This window comes from Podarcis melisellensis (genome assembly GCF_964234715.1).
Source record: "Podarcis melisellensis genome assembly, chromosome: 6".
NCBI classification, from domain to species: domain Eukaryota; kingdom Metazoa; phylum Chordata; class Lepidosauria; order Squamata; family Lacertidae; genus Podarcis; species Podarcis melisellensis.
Window position 1 is genome coordinate 23226167 of NC_138538.1, and position 24656 is coordinate 23250822.

The 24656-nt window shown below is 45.4% G+C and overlaps 1 protein-coding gene and 1 long non-coding RNA gene across 5 annotated transcripts in view; one reads left to right on the plus strand and one right to left on the minus strand.

The window, feature by feature from the left end:
• The window catches only part of LOC309373215, a 408815-nt gene that overhangs the window by 303432 nt on the left and 80727 nt on the right, over positions 1-24656 (plus strand). The gene's annotated exons all lie outside the window — the stretch shown is intronic.
• LPIN3 (lipin 3) overlaps positions 2906-24656 on the minus strand; it is a 43342-nt gene continuing 21591 nt past the window's right edge. For 3 of the 4 annotated variants that reach the window (XM_081916752.1, XM_081916754.1, XM_081916753.1), the window contains exons 5-20: positions 21400-21507; positions 20113-20230; positions 18975-19416; positions 18233-18332; positions 16118-16308; positions 15014-15110; positions 14282-14351; positions 13315-13407; positions 12135-12184; positions 10966-11098; positions 7980-8128; positions 7372-7458; positions 6398-6550; positions 5285-5399; positions 5072-5175; positions 2906-4318 (exon numbers count right to left, since the gene is read on the minus strand). In XM_081916752.1, coding sequence (XP_081772878.1) covers positions 4171-4318; positions 5072-5175; positions 5285-5399; positions 6398-6550; positions 7372-7458; positions 7980-8128; positions 10966-11098; positions 12135-12184; positions 13315-13407; positions 14282-14351; positions 15014-15110; positions 16118-16308; positions 18233-18332; positions 18975-19416; positions 20113-20230; positions 21400-21507 — 2158 coding nt within the window. In that variant the 3' untranslated portion in view covers positions 2906-4170. The remainder of the gene's footprint in view (positions 4319-5071; positions 5176-5284; positions 5400-6397; positions 6551-7371; positions 7459-7979; positions 8129-10965; positions 11099-12134; positions 12185-13314; positions 13408-14281; positions 14352-15013; positions 15111-16117; positions 16309-18232; positions 18333-18974; positions 19417-20112; positions 20231-21399; positions 21508-24656) is intronic. The other variant, XM_081916755.1, reaches the window with a different exon arrangement.

The window sequence follows — 24656 nt, forward strand, 5'->3', positions numbered from 1 at the left end:
CTGGTTGGGAGTTTTCTGTGAGCAGAGTTTGAGAAATAATGGTTATGTGACTATCTCTCAGCAATGGTGCTAATGTCTGCATTTATTTCTTAGCTGGGAACTTGAATATTTCAACATTTTTCACAGTTATCTGTTTTCTTCGTTTAAAGACTAAATCACTCTGTGGTTGCTTTCAAGAAACAGGGCATTGTGTCACTTTTGAAGAAAGACTCTGACATTCAGTTGCTGGTCCTGATGGGGTTTCTGCCAATGCTGGTAACAGATCCTGTTCAGTACAGTTTGTATTTTTTTTAAAAGATATTGTACATTTTGTTCAGATTGTAAAAGTTGAATGACTGTTTGTAATGTTGGGCAGGAGGGAGAAAGACTCTCACCAAGGTTTCCAAGATTGGATTACTGTATCTTCTAAACATAAAGAGCCACACACAAAAACCCCCACCTACAAAACATGAGGTTTGAGTTACTGAGAAAATCAAACAACACCCGTCTAGAGTTTGTTTTCCAGATTGCTGGTGGGATATGTGGGTTGCTATATATGGATAAACAGGTGTAGGTTCGAAACAGTTACAGTATCTACAGCTCTTTGCGTGCAACCACTGCCCAACATTTTTACCGCCTGTGAGAATGAAATCTTTGCTGCTCCTTGAAACCTGCAAGATGCCACTTCCTGCAGCTTCTTAGACACTCCCATCTAGGGCTCAGTTCCTTAAGAGCCAAAATCCAAATGCATGAGCATGGTTTTCAGTTGTGTAGACCCAGTACTGACCTCCATATTGGCCTAAGAGAAGCATAGTTCAAATAGTCTCAGCCTTTATCAGAGCAAGGATTGCAGAGGGGCTAAAGGCCAAGTTACAGATGAAGAAGGAGATTATATAAAAAAACAACCCTGGGGTTTTTGTTGTTGTTGTTGGGCTAAAAGCAGCAGGGAGATTAGAGAAGGGAGAAAAACCCATTTGGATCAGGTCTGTAGCATGGATGGGAAAGTGCTTTGTTAGCAAAACAATACTGAGCTTGAATGCAAAGTTAAATGTCCATGGCCAAAAGTATTAGCCATGCAGAGGGAGAGATTAATTGCATGGCTAATGGAAGCTTTGGCAGGGTGTTTGTGTGGGCAGATCAACCAGGGGTATGACAATTGGGGAAAACAGCATTATAGTGAATGGTTAGAGATGATGGGATTTGTAATTCACCAACATCTGGAGAGGACCACGATAGGTTTCTCATCCCCCCCCTTAAGAGATTTGACTTGTGAGTTAAGCAGAAAGACCCCACTACAAATCTCACAACCAGTTAGCCTTTGGCAAGTCACTCCTTCTCTCAGTTGCATTTTGTCTTCTCTCTACTACAACAGCTCTATGTACAGCAGCAAAAACCAAAACCAAAAAACCCCAACCACATATTGGGGGAAAGAGCATGTGCTGAACACAAACTACCACTCATATCTGCTTGGAACGTGGGAGGCATGCAAAAGGGCTTTGAGGTCCCTTTCTACAACCACAAGGTATGTAAATTCCATGAAATAAATTATGAAATGAAAGGGGAAAATAATTTTGCAGATAAGAGCACTTTCCTCATGCTTGTTGTGCCTGTTCTGTGCCTGCCTGTAGCTAATTAAAGGGCCAAAGTGTTTGTCCATTAAAAAACAACCCTGAAATATTAGATTGTACAGATCTCAGCAAGGAAAGATGTCTTGCTGCTTTTTTCCTAAAGCAGAGGTAAATGCAACTTGGGGGAATGGGAGGCAGAAATATTTTCAATAGAAATATGGTGAAAGAATCAGTCTTCTGCTTCAAATTGTAGCCTCAGAGGCTTCAAACATGTGAAAAAAGAAACGACATGGAACTATATATAATGTAGAGTTCCATTCATAGGCTGGAGATAAAGCAAGTCAACCCATCAGATTTCCTCCAAATATGCTAGGATTTTGTGATCAAGGACAGGGCTATGTCTTTAAGCTGGGTGGGTAGCAGCTGCTTATTATGAAAGCATCTGGAGTTTTAAGGTGAAGAGAGGTGGAAACCTAGCACATTCTTTTCACATGACACTGGCAATGAATTAAATAGGGAGGCCATTGATGGGCTGCTACACCTACCACCAATATGGACACACACACCCTTTGCTCTTTCTCCCAGAGGAAATTTCAAACCAAATAATCCATGCTGCACATAATCTAGCTTTAAGATATGTTGGCCCTATGAATGAGGAAGCCATAGCTCTCCCAGACATTGATAAACTCCAACTCCCAGCAGCCCTAGCTACAATGGCCAATTACCAGGGATGATGGGAGTTGGCTCCTATTGGCACACTGAGAACCTCTAGGACCCAAGATCCCTTCACCTACCCAATAAAATATTTGAGGGGGGCAGGTGCCCCCAAGTTGATGAGCTTTGCCATTCAAAATGGTGTATGTGTATTGATTATGGGAGGGCGACACCAATTGTCCCACATCTTGAGGGCCAGAGGTCCCCCACTTCCCTGTTAATAAATAAATAAATAATTTATATGTTGCCCATGTGACTGGGTTGTCTCAGCCACTCTGGACAGCTCCCAACACTCTGGGTGGCTCCTGTTACGGTGATAGAAACTATTTCAAAGGAGAATGAAGTTGCAACTAAGAAATGGAAATCTGTTGCTTGGGACAGCAGCAAATGGAAAGCCACTGGTGGTGGCAAACTGAATAGTTTTAAATATGGACCCAGGAAAATATTTTATAATAAAGTCAGAATATTGGTTCATCCAGCAGAGTAACATTGATTCAGATAGGCAGTGGCTCTGTGTAGTGTGTCTTGGGCAGAGGCCTTTCCCATCCGATGTTTCTCACTGGATGTGCCCAAAATTGGAGTCCCTCCCTCCTAGTTGGGTGGAAACACAGATTTGATGGACACCATGAGAGATGCACAAGATGTTTCAGATATGCAAAAAAACTTTATTGCTGCATCTGCACAGTAGAGTCCTTTGGCTCCAACTTATAGTAGCTATAGTCTAATCCACCTCTTTGTGCACTGAACTACCATCTAGTTTCACAATAGGAGGTACATAAAGGTGAGGTAGAACAAGAATTGGTGCCTAAGGTTAGAGACTATCTTCACAGCAATGTTCAGGAGGGAGGGGAGTCCGCAGAACTCCTCCAAAGTGCCCCAGAGAAACGTGACTACTTCTCCACTTCTTCATCATCTGTCCTTATGTGTTTCCTTCCACCTTTCCCCTCCCAACTGCTAATCCAAGTACTTTAAAATGCACATTATTTTGGGGTGGGAGTGGAGGAACGCATCATCATACATCTTTGGTGCCTTCCCATGCAAAACACACCCAGCAGCAAAAACAACAACAAAACACAGAACCCCATAAGCTACACACACCTTGGGGTATGAGAACAATCACACCCAGTACTTCAGGTATTATTATAACCAGCTAAAACATGGGGCTCATAGTAGCTGAGTTGTCTTTGTTTCTGTTCATCTTTCATTGCTGATCCAACTGGATTGCTAATTTTTTGAAATGCTAAAATCCATACCTGAGAACCGAGATGGCAGTAGAAGTTGTGTACAATAGCAAAATTAGCACCTTCAGCTCTTTGGGGGAGGGAGGGACACACAGCGAGACTCAGACAGATAGACCACCCCATCAAAGATCATTAAGGCACTTAATGTCCAGGCACATATTGATGCCATTACTGAATACTGACCACAATCCAGAGAAGAGCTATATGACAAAGCCAGAGGAATTCATTATCCCAACAGGCCGGAGCTCCTAAATGTCCATTAGGCGAGTATTCTTCTCCTGTTCTTCCATCCAAAGCTTGTGGTTTCTGCAGCCATCAACTATGCAAGTCATCAGGCAGAAACGGGAGGGGGGAGACTAGCAGCCATTATTAATATTCAGTCAAACCCACTATCACCAACTCTTAAATGCACCTAGGTTTCAAGGTTGCAGGTAAAATGCATTCTGTCATGCGGCATAAACACGTTTGTCAAAGCCTGGGTTGGGAAATGTATCCCCCCACACACACACAATGGGAAATGGAGTCCTGGGTGTCCCCCCCTCTCCCTGCTATCTGAATGCTCAAGTATTGCACATTGTAGAAAAGATGCTACAAGAGGTGTCTGCTGCCTGTCTGTCATATTAGAGGACCAACAGTGAAAGATGCTTTGGAATGTTGTTGGCTCTGCATCACAAGGCAAAATCTTCAAAGTCAACAGTGGCCAATGGAGGTCTCCAGTAAGAGAACTGGCTGAATTCTGGGGAAGCCAATGAAATGCTCACATCCTTGCCAATAGGTGGAAACAGGAGCTCTACCACCTCACTCAGTCGGTCATATCTAGAAAAAAATAGAATATAAAGGATTAAAGACAGCAAGCCTCCTTCCTTGCACTCTCACCCACTGCCCTGGAAGCACACATCTCCCTTGAATTTCAGTAAGGCAACACACACAGTTTTATCCACATACAGGGCAGGTAGAAACAAGTTGTCACACTACCAGTTGGGGATCAGGACAAGCAAAAGGATGGGAGCAGACATTACATCCAGACTGGGGGTGCCATTTTCAGTGGCAAGTTCTTTCATCCACCTATTACTTTTAGTAGTGCTCACCAGGTGACGCAATGACATTGCAAGCTTCCATTGTCACCCTCCCCCATCAATGACTGCTGTTGATCAAGGAAATAAAACCCAAACATCACACTGTGCCATGTGGCATTTAAATGTTCCTGGGGCAGGAGGAGAAACTGCTGTTCTGGCTGCAGAGTTTGCTTTTCCTGGTTTTTTAAATGCATACTGGTGTGGTATAGTGAGTAGCATGTCAGACTGGGACCTGGGAAACCAAGGCTCAAATTTTCACTCAATCATGAAGCTCTTTGGACAATGAAAGGGCAGTCATCCTTTCTTAGTTTAACCTATTTCACAGAGTTGTTTCAAGGATATTAATGTGGAAAACTATGTATGCCACCTTCAATTCACTTGAGGAAAGGCAGGATATAAATGTAACAACAACATTAAAAGCACCATGTCTACAGTCTTGCAAAGAACTTCAAATTCAATGCAGGAAATGCTCTGGATAAATTTGAAGGCTTACGTTGACTTGTGGATTTTTATGTGCTCCAGTGTCAATTCCCCCTTGGGGTTCACAGTGAATATACGAGTTTCTGGTAACGCCACTTCTTTGTAGGCATGGACATCCTGCTCAGGAGGAAATAGAGAAAGACCAAGGTCACGGGCAAGGCAGGAATTCCCCACAAGGAAGACCCCCCCCCCCCGCCACTTTCACACACTAGGTGACCCCACTCACATTTGGTCTGTTCCCAAAAGCAGCGTGGAAAGGCTGCTTGTTGCAGCCAAAGAGGTTCCGGATGTCAGTCAAACAAGCAATTTTGAACACCTCTGGCTTCTTCTCAATCACTTCCCTGTAACAATGGCAGAGAGACATTTCATTAGTACCACAGCAGGGTGCTGTTCCCGCCCATCCCCTGGCCAAATAAGGTAAGAATATAAGAGAAAAGAAGAAGAACCGACACCAGCTTTCTCCAGCCTGGTACCCTCTAGATGTTTCGGACTGCAGGTCTCATAAGCCCAAGTTAGCACTCTAGCTTGTAACAGCTGGAAGGTGTCAGGCTGGCGGTAGCTGGTGTACCCATTCCATAAGAGAATCTAAGAAACAAAACCAAAGGGGGACGGGAGGTCAGACTGACTAGGTTTTAGCCTACATACACAATTGCTCCGCATTTTCTTCCAATAAATCAGTGGCTGCCAACAGTTATTTGGGGAACGAGTAAAAGTTCCTCAGTTCAAGATACTTGTAAGTATGGGTAAAACATTAGTTAAATGAAGGCCATACATTTTAGCACCTTACAAAACCAATTGCAAGACTGGAGTGCCTGGCATGCTCTGGTCCATGGGGTCACGAAGAGTTGGACACGACTAAACAACAACAAAACAAATTGCACATTTACAGTTTGGATACTTTTGGAAATCCTTTCCCTTGCAAGATGTTGTCTCTCATATTTCATGCACATGATATTAAATGTCAAGGGGACCTTTGTGGCTTATTAAGGATCTATTATCTGAGTCTTGGTATGTATGGATAATTGTTTTATTGCAATAAAGGATTCTGTATTGTTAACACTTTCTTTTCTCTTTAACTTGGTTTTCAGTTGCAGTGTGTGTGTGTGTATCTTTGTTGGGTTGAGCCTCATATTCCATGCATAAAAAAAACAACAGAAAACATTCCAATGCATAAAATGTTTCCCAAATATATCCCTATGTGCTTAATTAGCTGCCTGTCCTTCTCTACATTGGAGAAGACAAAGCAAGCAGAAAATGGTGAAACACCAAAGTCCTGCAGCATAAAGCAAACCAGCTGTGTTGCATCAACACATGGTGAGGGGTGGAAAAGGGAACTTACCTATGGAAGGCTGAGATGAGACTGCTGGGCGCCAACAGTATGGGACCTTTTGGGAGCACACAGCCCTGGTCATTGACGCATGTCAGGTATCCTTTGGTGATATGTGCCATGCCAATGGATCTGGCTGAACAGTAGAGAAACTTGTATCCATTCCTGGAACGAAGGTATAATTAATACAAGGAAAATATCTGCATAATGCCCAGACCCTTGGGGTCATATTCACACCATATAAAAACACTTTTATACCACTTTAACAGTCATGGCTTCTCCCAAAGAACTCTGGGAGTTGTAGTTTGCTAAGGTTCTCCTAGCAGCTCTTAGCACCCTTTACAAACTACAGTTCACAAGGTTCTTTGGGAGGTATGGTATGAATGAAAGTGATCTTAGTCTCCACCTCCAGTTTCAATGGTTTGACTTTAATTACTCAGACCCGTTCCTTACTCTTAGTGTAAAGTAAGGCTGTAGTTTGGAGCGCTGAAATATTTCTCAAAGACCCCTCTAGTGTCAATAACATTTGCCATTAAAATGTCATTGTCACCCCTCTCCCATTCTGCTGCTGCTTCATTGCCCTTGTCATATTGGAAGAAAGGAGGGATATAAACAAAATAACATACATATTTTTAAAAAACAAAACAATGGTAGGGACATAGGAAAATAGTATTAGAAGAATACAGACATTGTTTAAAGGAGACTGGTTTTAAAAGAAATCACTTCCTAGGAGATGAGTTGTTATGGGTATCAAGAAGTATAAAACCTTTAACAAACTGACCAGGAGGAAAAGAAGAAAATAACATTTCCCCCTGACTTTCAGAATTTGATATGCTGAGCAGTTGCGCAACATATCTGAATAAAAAAGTATATCCTACTCTCCAGTGATTTTACATACTTGTACACATTAATTTGGCGAAGACCCTGTTCTCACCTAAGGGACAAGTTTACCACCAAAGATGGACTACAAAGTAGCTACAACTTACAAGTGGATTTTGTGGAAGAGCTTTGCAATGCCTTGGTGGGTCCAGTCTTTCCCAAGGTGTGGCAAGATATGCCCTAGAGCATCAGACCTAATGGGAAGAGGAATAATGAGAAACACATATGCATTTAAACCAATTATGAACTCCTTGCTCATGGTTCAGGGTCTACCTTATAGTGAAAATCTGGTGACCGTTATATGTTGTTATGTGGGATTCGCAGCAAATTGTTACAGAGCTTCCTCATTTCCTAAGGGAAGACCTTCTGTTTAGAGTTTCAGTCCGGCACTTAGCTATGCCATCCTCCAGGACAGCATTAGCTATAAAAGGCCCAAGCAATCCAATCTAACCACCCACCTTCCACCAGTTTTCCATTTTTCTTTTCCAACTGATACTTAACATTCCATGGCTGCTGGAAACATGTGAGCCTACACAGTCCTCATTAGGTTATTTTGGGTGGGAGCTTTCACTGCCCATTTCAGTATTGTGTTTTTGTTTCCCAGTGCATGTTGACACTTTACTTTTGTTTCTCAGTGGCCCCATTTTGCCTCCAATCCTGCTGGCATGGTGGCACCATGTTCAGTGCTAATGGGAGTGATGCCAAAGGGACTTACCTGGTGATAGTTCCATCAATGTCAGAGATCACCACCTTGTCATCCCAGTTCCATAGATAGATGTTGGCTTCACAACGACATGTGCCCTGGTACTGAGTGGTCACGCTGAACACTACCTCATTGACACCGTCTCTCAGGTTCAGACTTTTCTACAGTAAAGAGAGAATTTTTTTAAAAAAAATACACACACAAAACCTCACACCATGTTCAGCATCTGTCCATTGCTGTTAGTGTAGACTAGCCATCACATAGTGGATTATTATTATTATTTTATTTAAAAAATCAGTCAGGGGAAAAGGGATACAATTGGTGGCAATGATGAAGGGTGATCTACACCATTCTTATACTGCTATATCTCTAAATGATGTATAGAAAACTGAAGCAACCACAGACAACATAAGCAAAAATATTACAAAAAATACATGAGGTTATAGGGAACCAGGCAGAGGGCCTTCTCGGTAGTGGTGCCTGCCCTGTGGAATGCCCTCCCATCAGATGTCAAAGAAATAAACAACTAACTGACTTTTAGAAGACGTCTGAAAGCAGCCCTGTTTAGGGACGTTTTGAATGACTGATGTTTTAATGTATTTTTAATCTTTTGTAGGAAGCCGCCCAGAGTGGCTGGGGAAACCCAGCCAGATGGGCAGGGTATAAATAATAAATTATATTATTATATAAAAATGTTATATATATATATATATATATATATATATATATATATATATGCTTTCGTAGATTTTCACGGGTACAGGAATGCAGGTTTTGGTGTCCTCGGGTGTCTTCCCGTGTAAAAGTTGGGGTGTCTAGGCGACGTTTCGACGAGGTCTCACTCGTCATCTTCAGGCTGGTGCTTTCGGCTTCTTGTTACTGGAACAGAGCAGGATCTCAGTGTTTGAGTTCCTATAAATACTGTTGAGGGGGTGTGGTGTATAGCCTCCAATGTTCTGGGCAGAGAGGAAGTTCCCAGGCTAGTGTGCCTTTTCTTCTTTTGTTCCTTAATTACTTGAGGGATATCCTGAGTGATTTCTTGAGTGATATCCTGAGTACCACTTAGGTGGGTCATTAGGTGTGGATTAGTTGCTAAAGTCTTTGTGTCTTGACCTCTTGAACTTTGTGAAGAGTTTTTCTGAGAAGATGGCTGTACTGCACTTAGTTGTGCTCTGGCTTGGCTTCGTGTATAGGGGCGAGCTGTGGTTTTGTGGCTTGTGTCAGCCAGATCTGTGTAGGGATTGCAGGGGGGTGCAGCATCCGGAGGTGCCTCCATGGTTTGGCTACTGGATGGTGTCTGTAATTTATCTGTGGAGAGGGTCTGGGTTTGGGTCTGGTGTGGTTGATTGGTGATGGCGTTCTGTGTGCCTCTGGATCTGGTGTCAGTTTTTGTGGGGAGGGCTAATTTCCAGATGTCTGGCAAGCGGGATGTGTCGTCACAGACATCTGGAAATTAGCCCTCCCCACAAAAACTGACACCAGATCCAGAGGCACACAGAACGCCATCACCAATCAACCACACCAGACCCAAACCCAGACCCTCTCCACAGATAAATTACAGACACCATCCAGTAGCCAAACCATGGAGGCACCTCCGGATGCTGCACCCCCCTGCAATCCCTACACAGATCTGGCTGACACAAGCCACAAAACCACAGCTCGCCCCTATACACGAAGCCAAGCCAGAGCACAACTAAGTGCAGTACAGCCATCTTCTCAGAAAAAACTCTTCACAAAGTTCAAGAGGTCAAGACACAAAGACTTTAGCAACTAATCCACACCTAATGACCCACCTAAGTGGTACTCAGGATATCACTCAAGAAATCACTCAGGATATCCCTCAAGTAATTAAGGAACAAAAGAAGAAAAGGCACACTAGCCTGGGAACTTCCTCTCTGCCCAGAACATTGGAGGCTATACACCACACCCCCTCAACAGTATTTATAGGAACTCAAACACTGAGATCCTGCTCTGTTCCAGTAACAAGAAGCCGAAAGCACCAGCCTGAAGATGACGAGTGAGACCTCGTCGAAACGTCGCCTAGACACCCCAACTTTTACACGGGAAGACACCCGAGGACACCAAAACCTGCATTCCTGTACCCGTGAAAATCTACGAAAGCATATATATATATATATATATATATATATATATATATATATATATATATATATATAATTACATTATATATTTACATTATATAATTACATTATATATATTTATATATATATAATCAGTATTAGTTCATTTTCCTTCTGATACACCCTCCCTCTCAGCTCCAGTTCTTACTCCAGGTTCAAACAAACTTTCAGACCCCCCCCCCAAAGTCTCATAATAAGAAGTGTTCCTAGTAACAGCAGACATCACCCTAGTCTCTCAGTCTAGACTTGCTTTTCACGGGCTGTCCCAAAGTGAATGGTATGTCCTCAGCCTGCCCACTGCTGTGTCTCATTCAACTGCACTCTCCACACCAGGTTCCAGATACAGCAGGTTTGCTGAATTTCCTAGGGGGTCCAAAGGCTGGGGGAAAGTATCCTCCTCTACTCATAGCTCTTTCTTCACCCTCTGTACTCTCCTCCTCCTCCTCCAGCTTGCAGTGATAATGGGAGCTTTTTTCTAAAGGCGATTGCCATGTCCTGCCAAGATTGCCATGTCCTTACCAAGATGGTGGGGAGCAGAGAAGGCTTTAAATTTATTGTCCTCACATGCTGCAGTTCCAATGACAATCACTCATAACCTCAGCCTAGTATTTAATTAAAAAAAAAAACTACAGCTGCTGATCTTACACCATTAATGTGATGTGTAGTTAGGCCCTTAAAATCCAAAAGCCATTGGGATGTAACTCATAGTTAAGGGGTTTGAGCTTTAATTGCAAAGGACCATCCAGAAATTCCAGTGAGGCAAGCCTGTTTGGAGGCCCATCTCCCAAAGCAAAGAAGTCACATTAATACATACAAAAGGCAGCAAGTGGGGGAAAGAACCCCTTAAAACTACGTACAATTTGATCTGAAGAGAGCCTTAGGGATTTCTTGTAGGTTGGAAGAAACTTCTGCGTGAGAGCATCTGGTACGGGTCTCTCCCCTCGGCCTGAGGATATAGACTCGTCATCGCTGGATGAACCATCATCTCTTCTGCAGTACAAAGAAGCAGAATGAGAATTCAAGAGTGAAAATGGGGCAAAGATCAAGAATAGCAGCCAAATCCCAAAGAGCGGGGAAATGGCTATTCACTATTTGAGGGGAAACAGAGGTGTCGCCCTACATAATTCTGGGGAATCTGAAATGAGTCAAGGTCATCACCTAAGCCACTTGTGGCCTTCTAGAAGGTGCTGGGTTCCCAGTTCCCACCGGTCCCAGCCAGCACTGCAAATGGTCATGGATAATCAACTCCCATGGATAGTAAACTCTAGCAACATCTGGAGGGGAAAAGGTTCTCATTCCTGCCCTAAGCAGTTACCAGCAAGCATAGACTTGCCTAGATGTTAAGTAGTAGATGCTACGTAAAAAAGTGTGACAAAATTCATGGAGGATGATGCGATCAATGACCATGATGGCTATACTCTGCCTCCATGGTCAGAGGCAGTGATGATTCCAAATACCAATTGCTAGAAGCCACAGGAGAGGAGAGTGCTGTTGTGTTTGGGTCTTGCTTTGTGAGTTTTCCACTGTGAGAACAGGATACTGATGGGCTATTGGCCTGATCCAGCAGGCCATTCTTAAGCATTGTTCTCCAGAGGCTATAATACAATATCCAGAATAAACTTGGGTCTAGAAAACACAGCAATCTTCCTGAAGGAAGGAGAAACAAAGAGCAGAAGCATTTCATAGAACCATTGGCAGGCAAGTTTCCCTGTTAAACAATGAAAGGGAAGGGAAGGAATGTTTGTAGCTCAACGATGCTTACAAAAGATCCCAGTTTCAATTCCCAGAATTTACAGGTAAGGCTGGGAAAGGCTCTCTGTCTGAAACCCTGGAAAATTGTTGTCAGGAGATGCAGACAATACAGGCGTATATGGCCGAATTGAGACAGGGATTGAGGGTTTTGCAAGATTTAAAAATAAATATGGTTTCCTCATTATAACTTTTAAAAAAGCAAAAAACAAAACCAGTAACTTTGTCCTTTGGTATCCTGAACATTGCTTCACTTCAGGGCATGCTGACATCTTACCTCCACAGTGAGGAATTTGCTCTCCTAGATTTCTGTGCACTGGATTCATGCTGTGGGCACAAGGGATTGAAAATCACTAATCTTCTTTAAGCAACAGTTCAAGCAGAAAACCAAGGTCTTAGGCACACCACAAAGAAGCAGGTGCAATGGCATCTCCAAGCACAGACAAATATACCAAAGAAAATATTCTTTCCTCAGGGGTGAAGGAACTTGTGGACCTCAAGCTATTGCTGGATTCTCAATAGCCTTAAAGAGGAATTTCAAGGAGCACAGGTCCCCTATAGTGTTCACAACGTGACACATTTTCATAGGCAATAATCCTAATTTTAACGCTGAGGAATCGGTGGGAGGAGGATCACCCAGCCAAGTGTGGCAATGTGAGCTTGGGTATAGGAGCATAGCATCTCCAACACACATGGAAGGAACAAGTCTGAAATTGGGCCCTTAGCACTTTTTAATAATGCAAAAAGGTGAAAGTGAAAAGGTGACAACAGAGAGATTGCCTATCTATTTCTGGTAGACAGAATCATATTGGATTCAGAGTCAGCCCTCCTCTGCCGGAGGATGTTTGCAATTCTAGCAGCTAAGCTGTCATGTTGTGGAGAAGCTAGGCCTTTGTATCTGGTATTTTGACGTTGTAACGACACAGACATTTTATTTATCCACTGATGTCTCACAGGGCTGGAGTCAGGAGGGGCTGTGTGCTATTTTGTGGGGGTGGGGAGGAAGGAATGCTAGTGAAGCTGGTGAAGAGAAAGGGTGACTAAAGGACGTTGACCTGAGAAGCAGGAGCCTGAGGAAATAATGGCCAGTGGAGACAGCAAATTCCCAGAATTATTTAGTCGGGGGGGGGGGGGAGCCAAACCTGATTAAAGGGCATATCAGCACTTTAAATGTAAGGTGTGAATGTGGCCTCCTCCAAATCTACCTCTGCAGCACTGAAGAGACTGTATCACACCTTTTTCCTGTGCTTGAGTAAATGTTAGAATTTTATCAAGAGGGAAAATATCAAGAGGGAAAATATCAAGAGGCCACTTTCACATTCATGTTAGCTAATCCCAAGTTGAAGTTCAGCTCCAGATCAGTTGTCTACAGAAGTTCAGTCCAAAATGTTGCAATGCCACAGAGCAACATTTCCTTCTTGCAGCGTAACTTCATAGAATCATGGTGCACAAAGTACCTCCTCATGTGAAAGTTCTCTTCGCCGCCAGGAAAACCACCACCTGCCACCCTTCTTGGGCATCTTTTCCTTCATAAGCCTGTCGACAGTACTCTGATGACATGAAGAGAGAACAAGTGGTGAACTAGGTTCAACCCCAAATGAGATCATCCACATACCATGACAGGATGTTTTTACTACCTTAATTAAAAACAGCAATTGATGAGCAATACAGATGAGGATATGCCCTAGATTCCAGAGCTGCCAGTATTAAATGCTTGTGCCCCATCCGCATTGCACATTTAAAGCAGTATTATTCCACTTCGAAATAGTCGCAATTGTCCACAAAGAATCATGGGAGCTTCAGTTTGCTAAGGGAGCTGAAAGAAGACCCCTATTCCCCACACAGAGCAACAATTACTATCCCAGGAGAAATAGTATGACCAAGCAGGCAGAGAGCCCCCAGAATGAACAGCTGATCAACAAGTGCTGGCACAGAACTAGCACCAGCTTGTCTTCCAGACCAGAAGTGCAGAGAACTATGATGTGTTACAAAGGTTTACTAAAGTTTTGTGGGGTGAGAAGATGCAATTTTATCCAAAGAGAATTCCCATGCATATAGAGACAGGACATGTCAAAGTCAGCTTAGAAATTCTTGCTCTAGAATACAGGTACCAGCTTGTCAGTGATCTGGAATGCAGGAGGTAAGAAAACTTCTGCTGTGTCAAGACTCCAGCTATCAAGGTGAAGTGAAAATAAAGGCTTTTAAAAGGCTGGTAAACCAACCAAAGTCAGAAATTGGTACTCATAGCCACTGTGGCCTGTGACAATGATGGATCCAGGAATAACCCCATGCTATACACTTGCTCCTTTCCAGAGCTGGCTGTCTTCAGATATTAAACATCTGTGCCAAAGCATTCTTTGAGTTTTGAGACCTATGAGCTTAAGTAAGGCATTTCAGTTCTCCAACTTTGTTTAGACTACTTACCTTGGGAAGTTCCTTTTGGAAAGCTTGTAGGGAGAGGAGCATAGGGGCTGCAACTGCCCAGTTATAATATCTGCAAGCAAAGAGAGGGGAAGAAATTTCACTCTGCCTATACCCCCATTCATGTGGTAGCAAAGCATTGAGTTATGGATGTACCAGTGAGGATGCAGCATGAAGAGACATGCATTCAGAACACTCCTACACACACACCTGGGCTCACTGACACCTTATGGGGAACCCAAACTGTTATACTTCCACAACAGATAGAAAGCTGAAATTTGGCGTACACTACCCAAGACTCTAAAAATGGCTTATTGGTAAGGTTTTCCTCTGGACAGTGCAACATGAATTCTACCCCATAATTGCAGCCATCCGCAAATGCACTACAAGCACTACAAGCCAAGCCCAGCGCACCTTATTTTTACTGTTGTCAGTGACAGCGAGCTTATAATGAAGGGCTGTGGGACTTCATACATGTCAGCAAAGTTTAGATTGCACAGGGAATATTTTCAGTGCAGACAGAACATAGCAGACACAGCAGAATAAGAGAGGAATGAAAGTCCCACCTTCATCTTTGATGGATGTGGGCTGTGGGAGGTAGATTTCTAAGAATAGCCAATAATTTATCTAGGCTCACATAATGGAAGCTGGTTAATGTGTGCATGCATGTTTGCACCCGTAAAACAGTTATTGGGGGCGGGGAGAGGCAGAGCAGAAAGTGCTCTTTCTACTAACTTTTTGTGGATCTGGATCACCAAATTTGGGTCCTCGAGTATTGCTGGGTTCTCCAAAAACTCTTGGTAGGAAACTATGTGCTTCATGAACTTCTCAGCTAGAAATGGAAGGGAGAGAGAAATATATGCCAGTTGGCCAGCAACCCTCCAGCAACTTGCAAAGCTAGAGGTGACTGCTAACTAGACTAGAGGATCATGACAAACAAGGAGCCCCTCCCCCTTGCCACAGGTAGGGTGGAGCCACCCTTCCAACTCCAGCATCACGGCAATTTACTGAGACAGTGCTGGGACAGCACAGAGGATGGAGATACACAGGCACACCCGTGAAGCCAATTGAGCACTGGTGACAGTGTCAGGAGGGGGGCTCTTCCCCATCACACCGGCCACTGCTGCCCAGGACTCCCATACAGACACGTCATCATGCTTAGTACCCTTAAAAACTTATCAACACACACAAACTTTTTATACTGCCATGGTTTCCCGCAAAATAAAGTTTGGGTGAGGGGGACAAGGATGCTTGTTCTCGTGATGGAAGAACAGTTCCCTGGGGAGGGGGACAGACACTTAGACCTAACAAGGTCTGTGGTGTAGATATGTTCCCCCAAATTCCGCTTTATTAGGGCTCTCGTTCCACACAAGCATATTTCCATTTTAAGACACAGCCTGGCAAGGAGTCATAGGGCAAATCCACTATGCCACCAGCTGGCCTGCCATTCAATTTCACTTTTCCAGCAGCTTGAAGCGGGTTTTCTTTTCTTTAGCCTCAGCTGGGTTCTGCATAACCAGCTGCAAGGAAGGTGGGTGGGTGGGTGGGTGGGGATGTACAATGCAGAAACAGAGTGTGCCACCCCGGATCTTGTAGTCACCACCCTCTCCTAGGAACAAGAGCAGCAGTGTGGGGCAGACAGTGCTCCCCCCTCCAAACCAAAAACCAAAAACAGGGCAGCATCAAACACGCCTGTTCCCCGCCCCCCAGTCAACCAATGAACAAAAAGTCCAAATCAATCTGTTTTGAGGGGCGGGAGGCCTTAGTGAGCACAAAGATGTGCCTGAAGGCCTTGTGAGGCACCACACACTAGAATTATTCCCTCTCCTTCAGACGTACCATGAGATAATTCCCCATCATCCCCAAGACCTCCACAGACAGACAGCAGCATGTGAGGCACCTGGCTGCTTTCTGAAGGCTCCGAGAGATTATCTGCGCTGTTGTCAACAGTAGTAGCACCACCACCATGCAGGTGCTCAGAAGAGAAGCTGCCAGGGTCAGATTGTACTTGGCCACTCAGCTCAGCATCACTGACAACAGAAGAACAAAGCATTGATACCATGCAGGCCACTCAGTTACTACATTTCTTTCAATAATTGAACAGAAGTGAGAAAGGAGAAGGCAGCAGGACCCTGGTATTTTAGGAAGTTCTCCCTGGTTTTAATTATCAGGTCAGTAATATTAAGGTTCATTCTTATTTCAGAATGTTGCAGTTACACTCAAGCGCACAGCTTTCTCAAGAGCTGTCAAGCCACCAACTCAAGAGAGCCACTTTGACTGACATGGGTGGTGCTGCATCTGTGGGTGCTCCCATTTCAGCCCAGGTATCACACAGGCTTCTGCACACGTGATACATTCCAACATCATGCGGAGGCTGCTTATATGGTATGTAATCACATAATCACAGGGTGGATAAACATCCAATTACTATATATATAAATATTACTCTTGAAAAAAATTAATGCAAATGCCACGTTTCCCTTAAAGAATAATTTGGCTAATATTAAATGATCAGAATATAAACTTGTCGGTAAAGAGCTGGTTTGCTCATAATGCTAAATCATGGTTTAGCATTATGTGCATGGCCACTGGGGTTCTGCCTTCTCCCTTCCTCTTCCCTCTTGCAGCACAGCCATGAGGAGACTGGAAGCATTTGCTACAGTTTGTCATGATGTCCAAAGCAGGGCAAACTACAGTTGGTTTTTAACTATGGTTTGTCCAAACAAGCTAGGGCAGGGGTCAGCAAACTTTTATCTCTCTCCCCCAGCCCATCCTCTCCCCCTGCTTTCCTACCTCCTCTGCCGCTCTGCCTGCAGTTGGGAGCCGGCAGTGGTGGCAGTGCCTCTCCTTTCCAAGCCAGCATTCCCGAGTGCCAGGCTCCAGCCAAAGCCCCATGATGCACCCGTAATGATGCCCACAGTGCAGCCATGGACGGAAAGGCCAGCAAGAGGGTGATGAGTCTGGGCTGTGCCTCAGCGCGCAGGCGGCGAGTCTTTGGATTGGCTGGCTGCTGGCATCAATCAAAGCCCAGTTTCCTTCCTATGCAGGGTGGGGAGAAGCCAGGAGGAGGGAAGGAGGTGCTGCTGTGGGGTGTGTGTGTGTAAGGGTGGGGAAGAAATGGCACCTGAAAAGAAATTTCAAAAAAAAAAAAATGGCACAGCCCGAACGATCACACCAATCTAAGCAGAAATTCCAGGACTGTCCGCGTGCCAGATCCAGAGGGCAATTGGGCCTGATCTGGCGCATGGACCTTAGTTTGCTGACCCCTGAGCTAGGATCATTAATGTTTTTTTTAAAAAAATTACATCCATGAGTTGGCACAAGACACTGTGCTATCTGAGTTAGGCGGGCCTCCCCTCCACCATAGTTTAGACCCCCCCCCACGTAAGCTGCTTTTGCCTCATGGCTTCCTGAGCTTGTTCTAAGAAAAGGGCCTTTCCTCAGAGGGAGGCACAGAGATAAGGCAGCATGGGACAGCTCCAGCACCACAGCTTTCTGCAATGGCAGGCAATAATGGTCAACTTACACCATGTGGCTCTCTGTGACTTATATTAGAGCTGACTCTCATGCAAATGAATAAAAATTATTTTCCAAACTTTTTTTTATTTAAGAAGGTTAAGATACCTTTTAAAGCGTTTCCAAAATTGCTTAGGAGAGGATGCTTTCTACTTGGTCTGGACACTATCCAATAAAATGTCCAAGACAGATGCAGCAGAATATACATATTTAGTGCTGGTCATGTTTGGTGGAGTCTTCTTTCAATTTTCCAAGAGAATAGTTTTAAGGTACGTTAATTTCATTAGGAACCATGGTGAAGAACATATAGAAATGGATATACCAACTCAGGCATTACAGCTTGATGATGCAATAGCTGTCAAGCATCTTGAAAACAGGCTTCTTCACACATCCTTGCATATACTACGCAAGAATTATTGAACTAATCATGCTTCATACCTTTTAGGGAAATAAAGTGCTATTTGCTCTGCATCCAGATTTGAGAGATCCTCCAAGTAAATATCTGTGGGTCCCAGATGAGAGCTCCTCCTCATGGAACCTGATCCAACAAGAATTATCATTTCAATAAGGAGATTTTGCTCAACAGCCATTTCTGCAATCGTTCCCTCTAACAGCAGACTTCAGTAGTCAGAGCCTATCATTTAGGAACCAAAATGGGTGATCCAGAAATAAGTCAAGTGGTTTGTACATACTTCAGGGACTCCCTAGATATGCAAAAAATTGTAAATTGAAAGAAATACTTTTTTTTTAATCCACAAAACATGTGAACAAGCCGCTGTCCAGTTTATTCATTGTTTCTGTGGATAGCTCACTAGCAGCTTACAATATACTGGAGGTGAGCATTAAGGTTAAGGGTGGGAGGAGAAATGCACACCGTTGTTTTTCTTTAAAAAAGCAAAAGTTCCCCTTCAGAACATTACACACAAAGAAAGCTATATGGTGGCGGAGTTAGTCCCAAGCTGTATTCAGTGATATAGCACAGCGGGGGGCAGTTTTAGGAGTAGGAACAACAACAAAAAGTCCTGTCTGTGAACTGCAGGTAGAACTATGAATCTTTTGTTTCAGGCTAGCTGGAGCCATAAACAGAAACACTCTTTTTTGGGGGGGGGGGGATAAGCTGCAACATTTTGTCGTAGCTCCCATTTTGCACACATTTTACATGTCTTCAAACTTGTCTTACCCCTTCTCTTCTCCTGTTTCAACTCTGGGCTGCTGCAGGGTTCCGGGTTTGTCAAACTAGCTTTCCTTAAGGATGGCGCTTCCACATCCAAAACTGGTTCAATAATCTCCTCAACTGATGCTATTCCTTCATTCTCTGCAGCAGTTGCTGTATCACTTGAAAGGCCGGGAGTAGTTTGTAGAGCACTGCCAATGGGTTGAATGGAAGAATGGGTCTCTTCGCTCACTGGGAGGCCATTTCCAGAAGGAAAGACAGGTGTCGGCCTAACTACAGGAGCAGCTGGAGAACATGATGCTTCATCAGAGTCTTCCATGTTGAAGTCACTTTCTGAGTCTGGTGTAATGGCAGCGAAGTGAGTCGTCTCACCTACAGGAATGGTTGCAGCTGTCATGGAAGCACTTGTGGCAGACTTTGCTGCTTCTACTCTGTCAGATTTGCTCACCTTAAAGGAGGAGAAATGTCTTGAGTTTGGATCACAAAACAGCACAAAAAGAGGAAATTTAGGATTGTTTTCAGAGGCTAGATATGTGACTGAGGCTAGATAGAAATCTTTGATTTCTATGGCTTCCACAAGTGTGCCCCCCCCCCAGGTGTGGGTGTACAAATGATTGGGATTTTTTGTTCATAATAACAATAAAAAAAAACAGTGTGCATAATCAATTTATGACATTTCAAAACAGATAACTCTTACTAGAACTCAAACAAAGGAGGACCCAAGGATATTAGAATATCTGAAGAGCCACAGTGGAAGGAAAATGAGAAATTTATTCACCTCTATTAACAATCAGAAATAAGAGACTCCCGAGGAATAATCATGTGGTTTGCAAAAAAAAACCACACAATCACATGTGCATTCATTGCAAATGGTACCCTTTTGCTTAGATCACTTTGTAATAAAAGTAATTTGAAGAATACCTCTCTTCCACTACAGATTACACATCAAAGTAAATACTGTATTCACAAAGCAGAGGGGCCCAAAAGGCACTCAAAGTATCTAAATATTGTTTCTAGAGTAGGAATTACACTTTCCCAGTTTGGCAAGGGCAATTTAGTTAGAAACAATATAGCTAATGCTAAAAGTAGCATATGAAATACACAAAGTAGCATGCACCAGAGTTCCCTTTCGAACCACACTTACCTCAGGCAACCTTCCCCATGACCACTGCATGTGTGATTCAGAGCAAAGTGGCATTTCAGGATTTCGGATCTCCAACTCAGAGTCACTTTTCGGGGCTGATGCGCAGGTTGGAGGAAGGCTGTAAAAAGAAGATAAAAGCAAACACTTTTTACTAGCTGTTGTGGAGATGTCTACTGGGGCAAGCAGGGGCGGGCAATCAGGCAAAACGAAAAAGGGCTTAGCCCAAGGCATTTCTCGCCCCAAGCAGTTCTCCTGACCTGAAACTCATCAGGATAATATAAATAGAGCCAGCAGGATCAGGCCAACAGCCCATCTCATCTAGCATCCTGCACTTGCAGTAGCTACAGGGCCATCTTTAACCAGGGGTGCCAAATGTGTACCGGTCCCTCTCGATTGGCAGCAGTGAGAAGCAATGGAGTGAAAGTCCATGCCCCCCCCCGTCGCTTTGTTACTCCGTAGTGTCAAATATTCCCAACAAGTTTGAGTTTGCCCCCCTTAAAAAAGGTCAACAACTTTGCCTTCCCCCTCCCCAAAAAGTTCAATAAAAGTTAATAAGGGGGTGGCTAAACTAAATTTGGGACGCAGGTGGCGCTGTGGGTTAAACCACAGAGCCTAGGACTTGCCAATCAGAAGGTCGGCAGTTCGAATCATCCCCGCAACGGGGTGAGCTCCCGTTGCTCGGTCCCTGCTCCTGCCAACCTAGCAGTTCGAAAGCATGTCAAAGTGCAAGTAGATAAATAGGTACCATTCCAGTGGGAAGGTAAACGGCGTTTCCGTGCACTGCTCTGGTTCGCCAGAAGCGGCTTAGTCATGCTGGCCACATGACCCGGAAGCTGTACGCCGGCTCCCTCAGCCAATAAAGTGAGATGAGCACCGCAACCCCAAAGTCGGTCACGATTGGACCTAATGGTCAGGGGCCCCTTTACCTTGAAAACTAAATTTGGGGGTGCTGGGTGGATCTTTGCACCCCAGCAGCACATATGCTAAAGACGGCCCTGAGTAGCTAACCATTAGTGCCTTTGACCATGGAAGCATAGCGTAGTCATTGTGGCTAGAGAGATGTATCCTCCTTGAATTTATCTAACACTCTTTTAAAGCTATCCAAGTTAGTGGCCATCAGTACCTCTTGTGGGAGTGTATAACATTTGGACTCCCATGCTTCTGGCCAGGCTAATGGAATATCTCACTCTACCTCCAAAAAGCTTTTTCACATGTGCTCAAGGGGCTGTATTAACACATGGGCTTTTGGACCTTTCTTTTTTAAACAGTTTAGCATCACATACTGACCTCTGTAGGGGAGCTAGCTCTCCATCAGAATAGGGATAAGCTTCTTTAGGTTGCAGAGCTCCAGCTCCTTCATTCTGAGTGTCAGTGAACGAGTAATACATTGTGTTGCTGGTAAGGAACATTACAAGGAAAATTAGGTACAATGACAAATAAATAGTTCTTAACTGAGTGCTGAAGTGTCTCCATAGGTCCTATTTGCACGGCTCTGTTTTACATTGACTTAACATTACTCCCACGGCAGAACGCAAACTCAGAGCATGTCATCTGCAAGTTTCTTGCATGTATTTCTTCTATGCAGCCATGACATGGGAAGTTCATGTTTTGCTTTCAAGCCACATGTCAGGGTTTCAGGGAGAGAAGAGCAGATGGGGGAGGAGACAGAGAGCGAGGGGGAAGAATCCCAGAGAGATGAGGAGGAGGATGACGATGCCCAAAGGTTCTCCATGAGTCTGACCAGTGAGTCAGAGGATTCCCAAAAGGGGGCTCCCCTGGCCAGACCGAAAGGGGGACAAGGGGGAAACAGTGAGGAGCAGGGGAGAGAAGGGAGAAGCCCCAGTGGGGGTCGGAGGCAGGAGCCGGCTTCTCAGCCGCAACGGAGTGAAGGGGGTGGAGTTACAAGTGTGTCAGAGGGAGCAGAGCAGGAGAGAGACAGGGGAAGGAGATCGGAGCAGGGCGCTCAGCCGGAAGGGGTGGAGAGCAGCACCGAGAGCAGTGTAGCGGTCAAGAGGAAGGTCAGGAGCAACGTACGCGCGCCAAGTTCAAAGGTAGAGGCGCGCGGAAGTGAGGAGAGCCCTGGGGAGGAGCCCGGCCCTAAAGCGAGAAGGAGGGGGGCAGAGGCGTCAGAGGATTCAGCCTCGGGCGAGTCCCGGAGAGGGGGAACTCAGGGGGGCAGAAAGACCCTGCGGAAAAGGAAGGAGAGGAAGAGGTGGTCCAGGGCTAGCCTCTTAAATTGGTGCCGAGGCGGGACAGATTCAGAGGGGACTTCAACGATCTAACGGTACAGATGTAGAGTCACAGAGATGGAGTGTAAATGCAACCATGATCTTCAATAAAGACTTTCTGTAAATAAACCGGATCGGAGTTGGGTCTCTTGTGAGCTGGGACCAAACGGGTGACTCTGACAGTAAGTCCCCTCACCAGAACGCAAAAATTTTTTTTTTGCAAAGCTCACCACCGGGAGCAGCCATGAGCGCGGAGGAACAGCTGCTTACGCTGAGGAATCAAGTTACCGAGCTCACAGCTGCAGTCATTGCATCGCAGAAGAAGAATGACGAACTGGACAAGGCTTGCCAGGACCTGCGAACAAGGTGGGAGCAAGCGGCCAGGGCAGGGGTCCCGGGGTCCAGATCGGAGGGCGTTGCACTTGGACGGCGGGGGGCGCCCTAGTTACGCACTTTAATGGCAACCTTCAAGATTACCCTAACTTCAGAGCGGACATCGTGTATGCACTGCATTTACTCCGTCATGATTTTAAGGATGAGGAGGAGAGAGTGGGGTTCATAATTTCGCATCTGCATGGGGAGGCCAGAGCTTGGCTGCGCAATTTGTGGCGCGAAGATGGCCCTGCCCGCCGCAGTTCTGATGAATTTATTAAAGCGATGGATGCTTGTTTCCAGTCCTCTGTGGATGTGGATATTGCACGTAGACAGATGCACGGACTGCGACAAGGCAAAGCCACTGTGCGCCAATATCACTCCAAGTTCTTTGCATTGCTAACTGCGTTGGGCTGGGAGAAGGATAGTAAACCAGTCAGAGATCTTTTCTGGGAGGGGCTTAGCCCCCCCGTCAAGGATGAGATCGCCAGGGGGGATAGACCCCAGACCCTGGAAGACGTCGTGCATCGGGCTTTGGCTATTGGAATCCGACTTGAGGGACGCCCGTGGCACGAGGGGGAGGGACCCCAGGCGCGTGCACCAGCGAGAACCCCCCCCTTTTGTCCCCAGGGACTTCAACCAGTCGCACCCCTCGCCCTTGGGGAGGCAAGGTGAAGAGCCGATGGAAATCGGTGGTGCTAGGGCTCAGACACCATCCAGAGCCCCTGTTTCCGGTGCAGTGAAGGCGAAGCCGCCTAGAGGGACCAGGAAATGTTACATCTGTGACAGTGCACACCATATGGCGAAAGAGTGCCCCCAGAGGCTCCAGAAGCACACTGCAGCTCTAGCAACAGTGTCAGCGGAAGTGGTGCAAACGGAGCAGCCTCAGGGAAACGACAGTGCCTGGCTGGAGGCGGAGCTACTGGGGCTCAGCCAGGCGGATCTGTAGAACAGTCCCCAGCACCCTTGCAACGCACAGACCCTTTACCCCCCAAGCCAGCAGTGCAACTCACTGCAACCCTTCAGCTGCCAAATGGACAATCCCTGGAAGTTCCGATCACGGTTGATTCAGGAAGCAACGCGGATTTTGTGGGAATGCAATTTGTCAAGCAGCATGGCATAGCGCTCCTGCCTGCAACGACCCCTCTGAACGTGGTCACAGTGGACGGCAGGAAATTGCTGGGAGGGCAAGTTGTGCAGCAGACGCCTCCCATGGTGATGCAGATTGGAAATCATCGGGAAGTCATTAGCTTCAATGTCACCCACCTGTCAGACACACCCATTGTGTTAGGCATGAGTTGGCTGGAGAGACATAGTCCCGCTGTAGCGTGGTACCAGCGGCAGATCACCTTCTGCTCATCGTATTGTGCTCAGCATTGCATCCAACCCAATCAGGAGGAAGGAGCTGAGCAGCAACTGCACCTGGGCATGGTGCAGGCAGTGCCTCACAAGTACGAGGGATTCTTGGAGGTTTTCTGCGAGAAAGAAGCTGACAAGTTGCCGCCTCACAGGCCTTACGACTGTGCGATCGACCTGGTGCCAGGGGCGCAGCTGCCAACTGCAAAGCTGTATTCCATGTCTGAGGACGAGATGCAAGAGCTCAGAGAATTCATAGAGCAGAATCTGAAGCGCGGGTTCATCCGGGAATCCAAGGCAGTGGGAGGCAGTCCTGTTTTCTTTGTGAAGAAAAAAGACACGCCCCAAAAAAGACTCGTGGTGGATTACAGGTTCATAAACAGACTGACTAAGCCCAAGGCCTTTCCCATGCCCAAGATTGACGACCTCCTAGCGACCGTTAGGAAGGGTAAGATCTTCACCAAGTTGGATTTGCGTGGAGCGTACAATCTCATCCGCATCCGGAAGGGCGATGAGTGGAAGACTGCCATGTTCACGCCTCTAGGCACGTATGAATACAGAGTTATGCCGTTTGGTCTCCAAAATGGC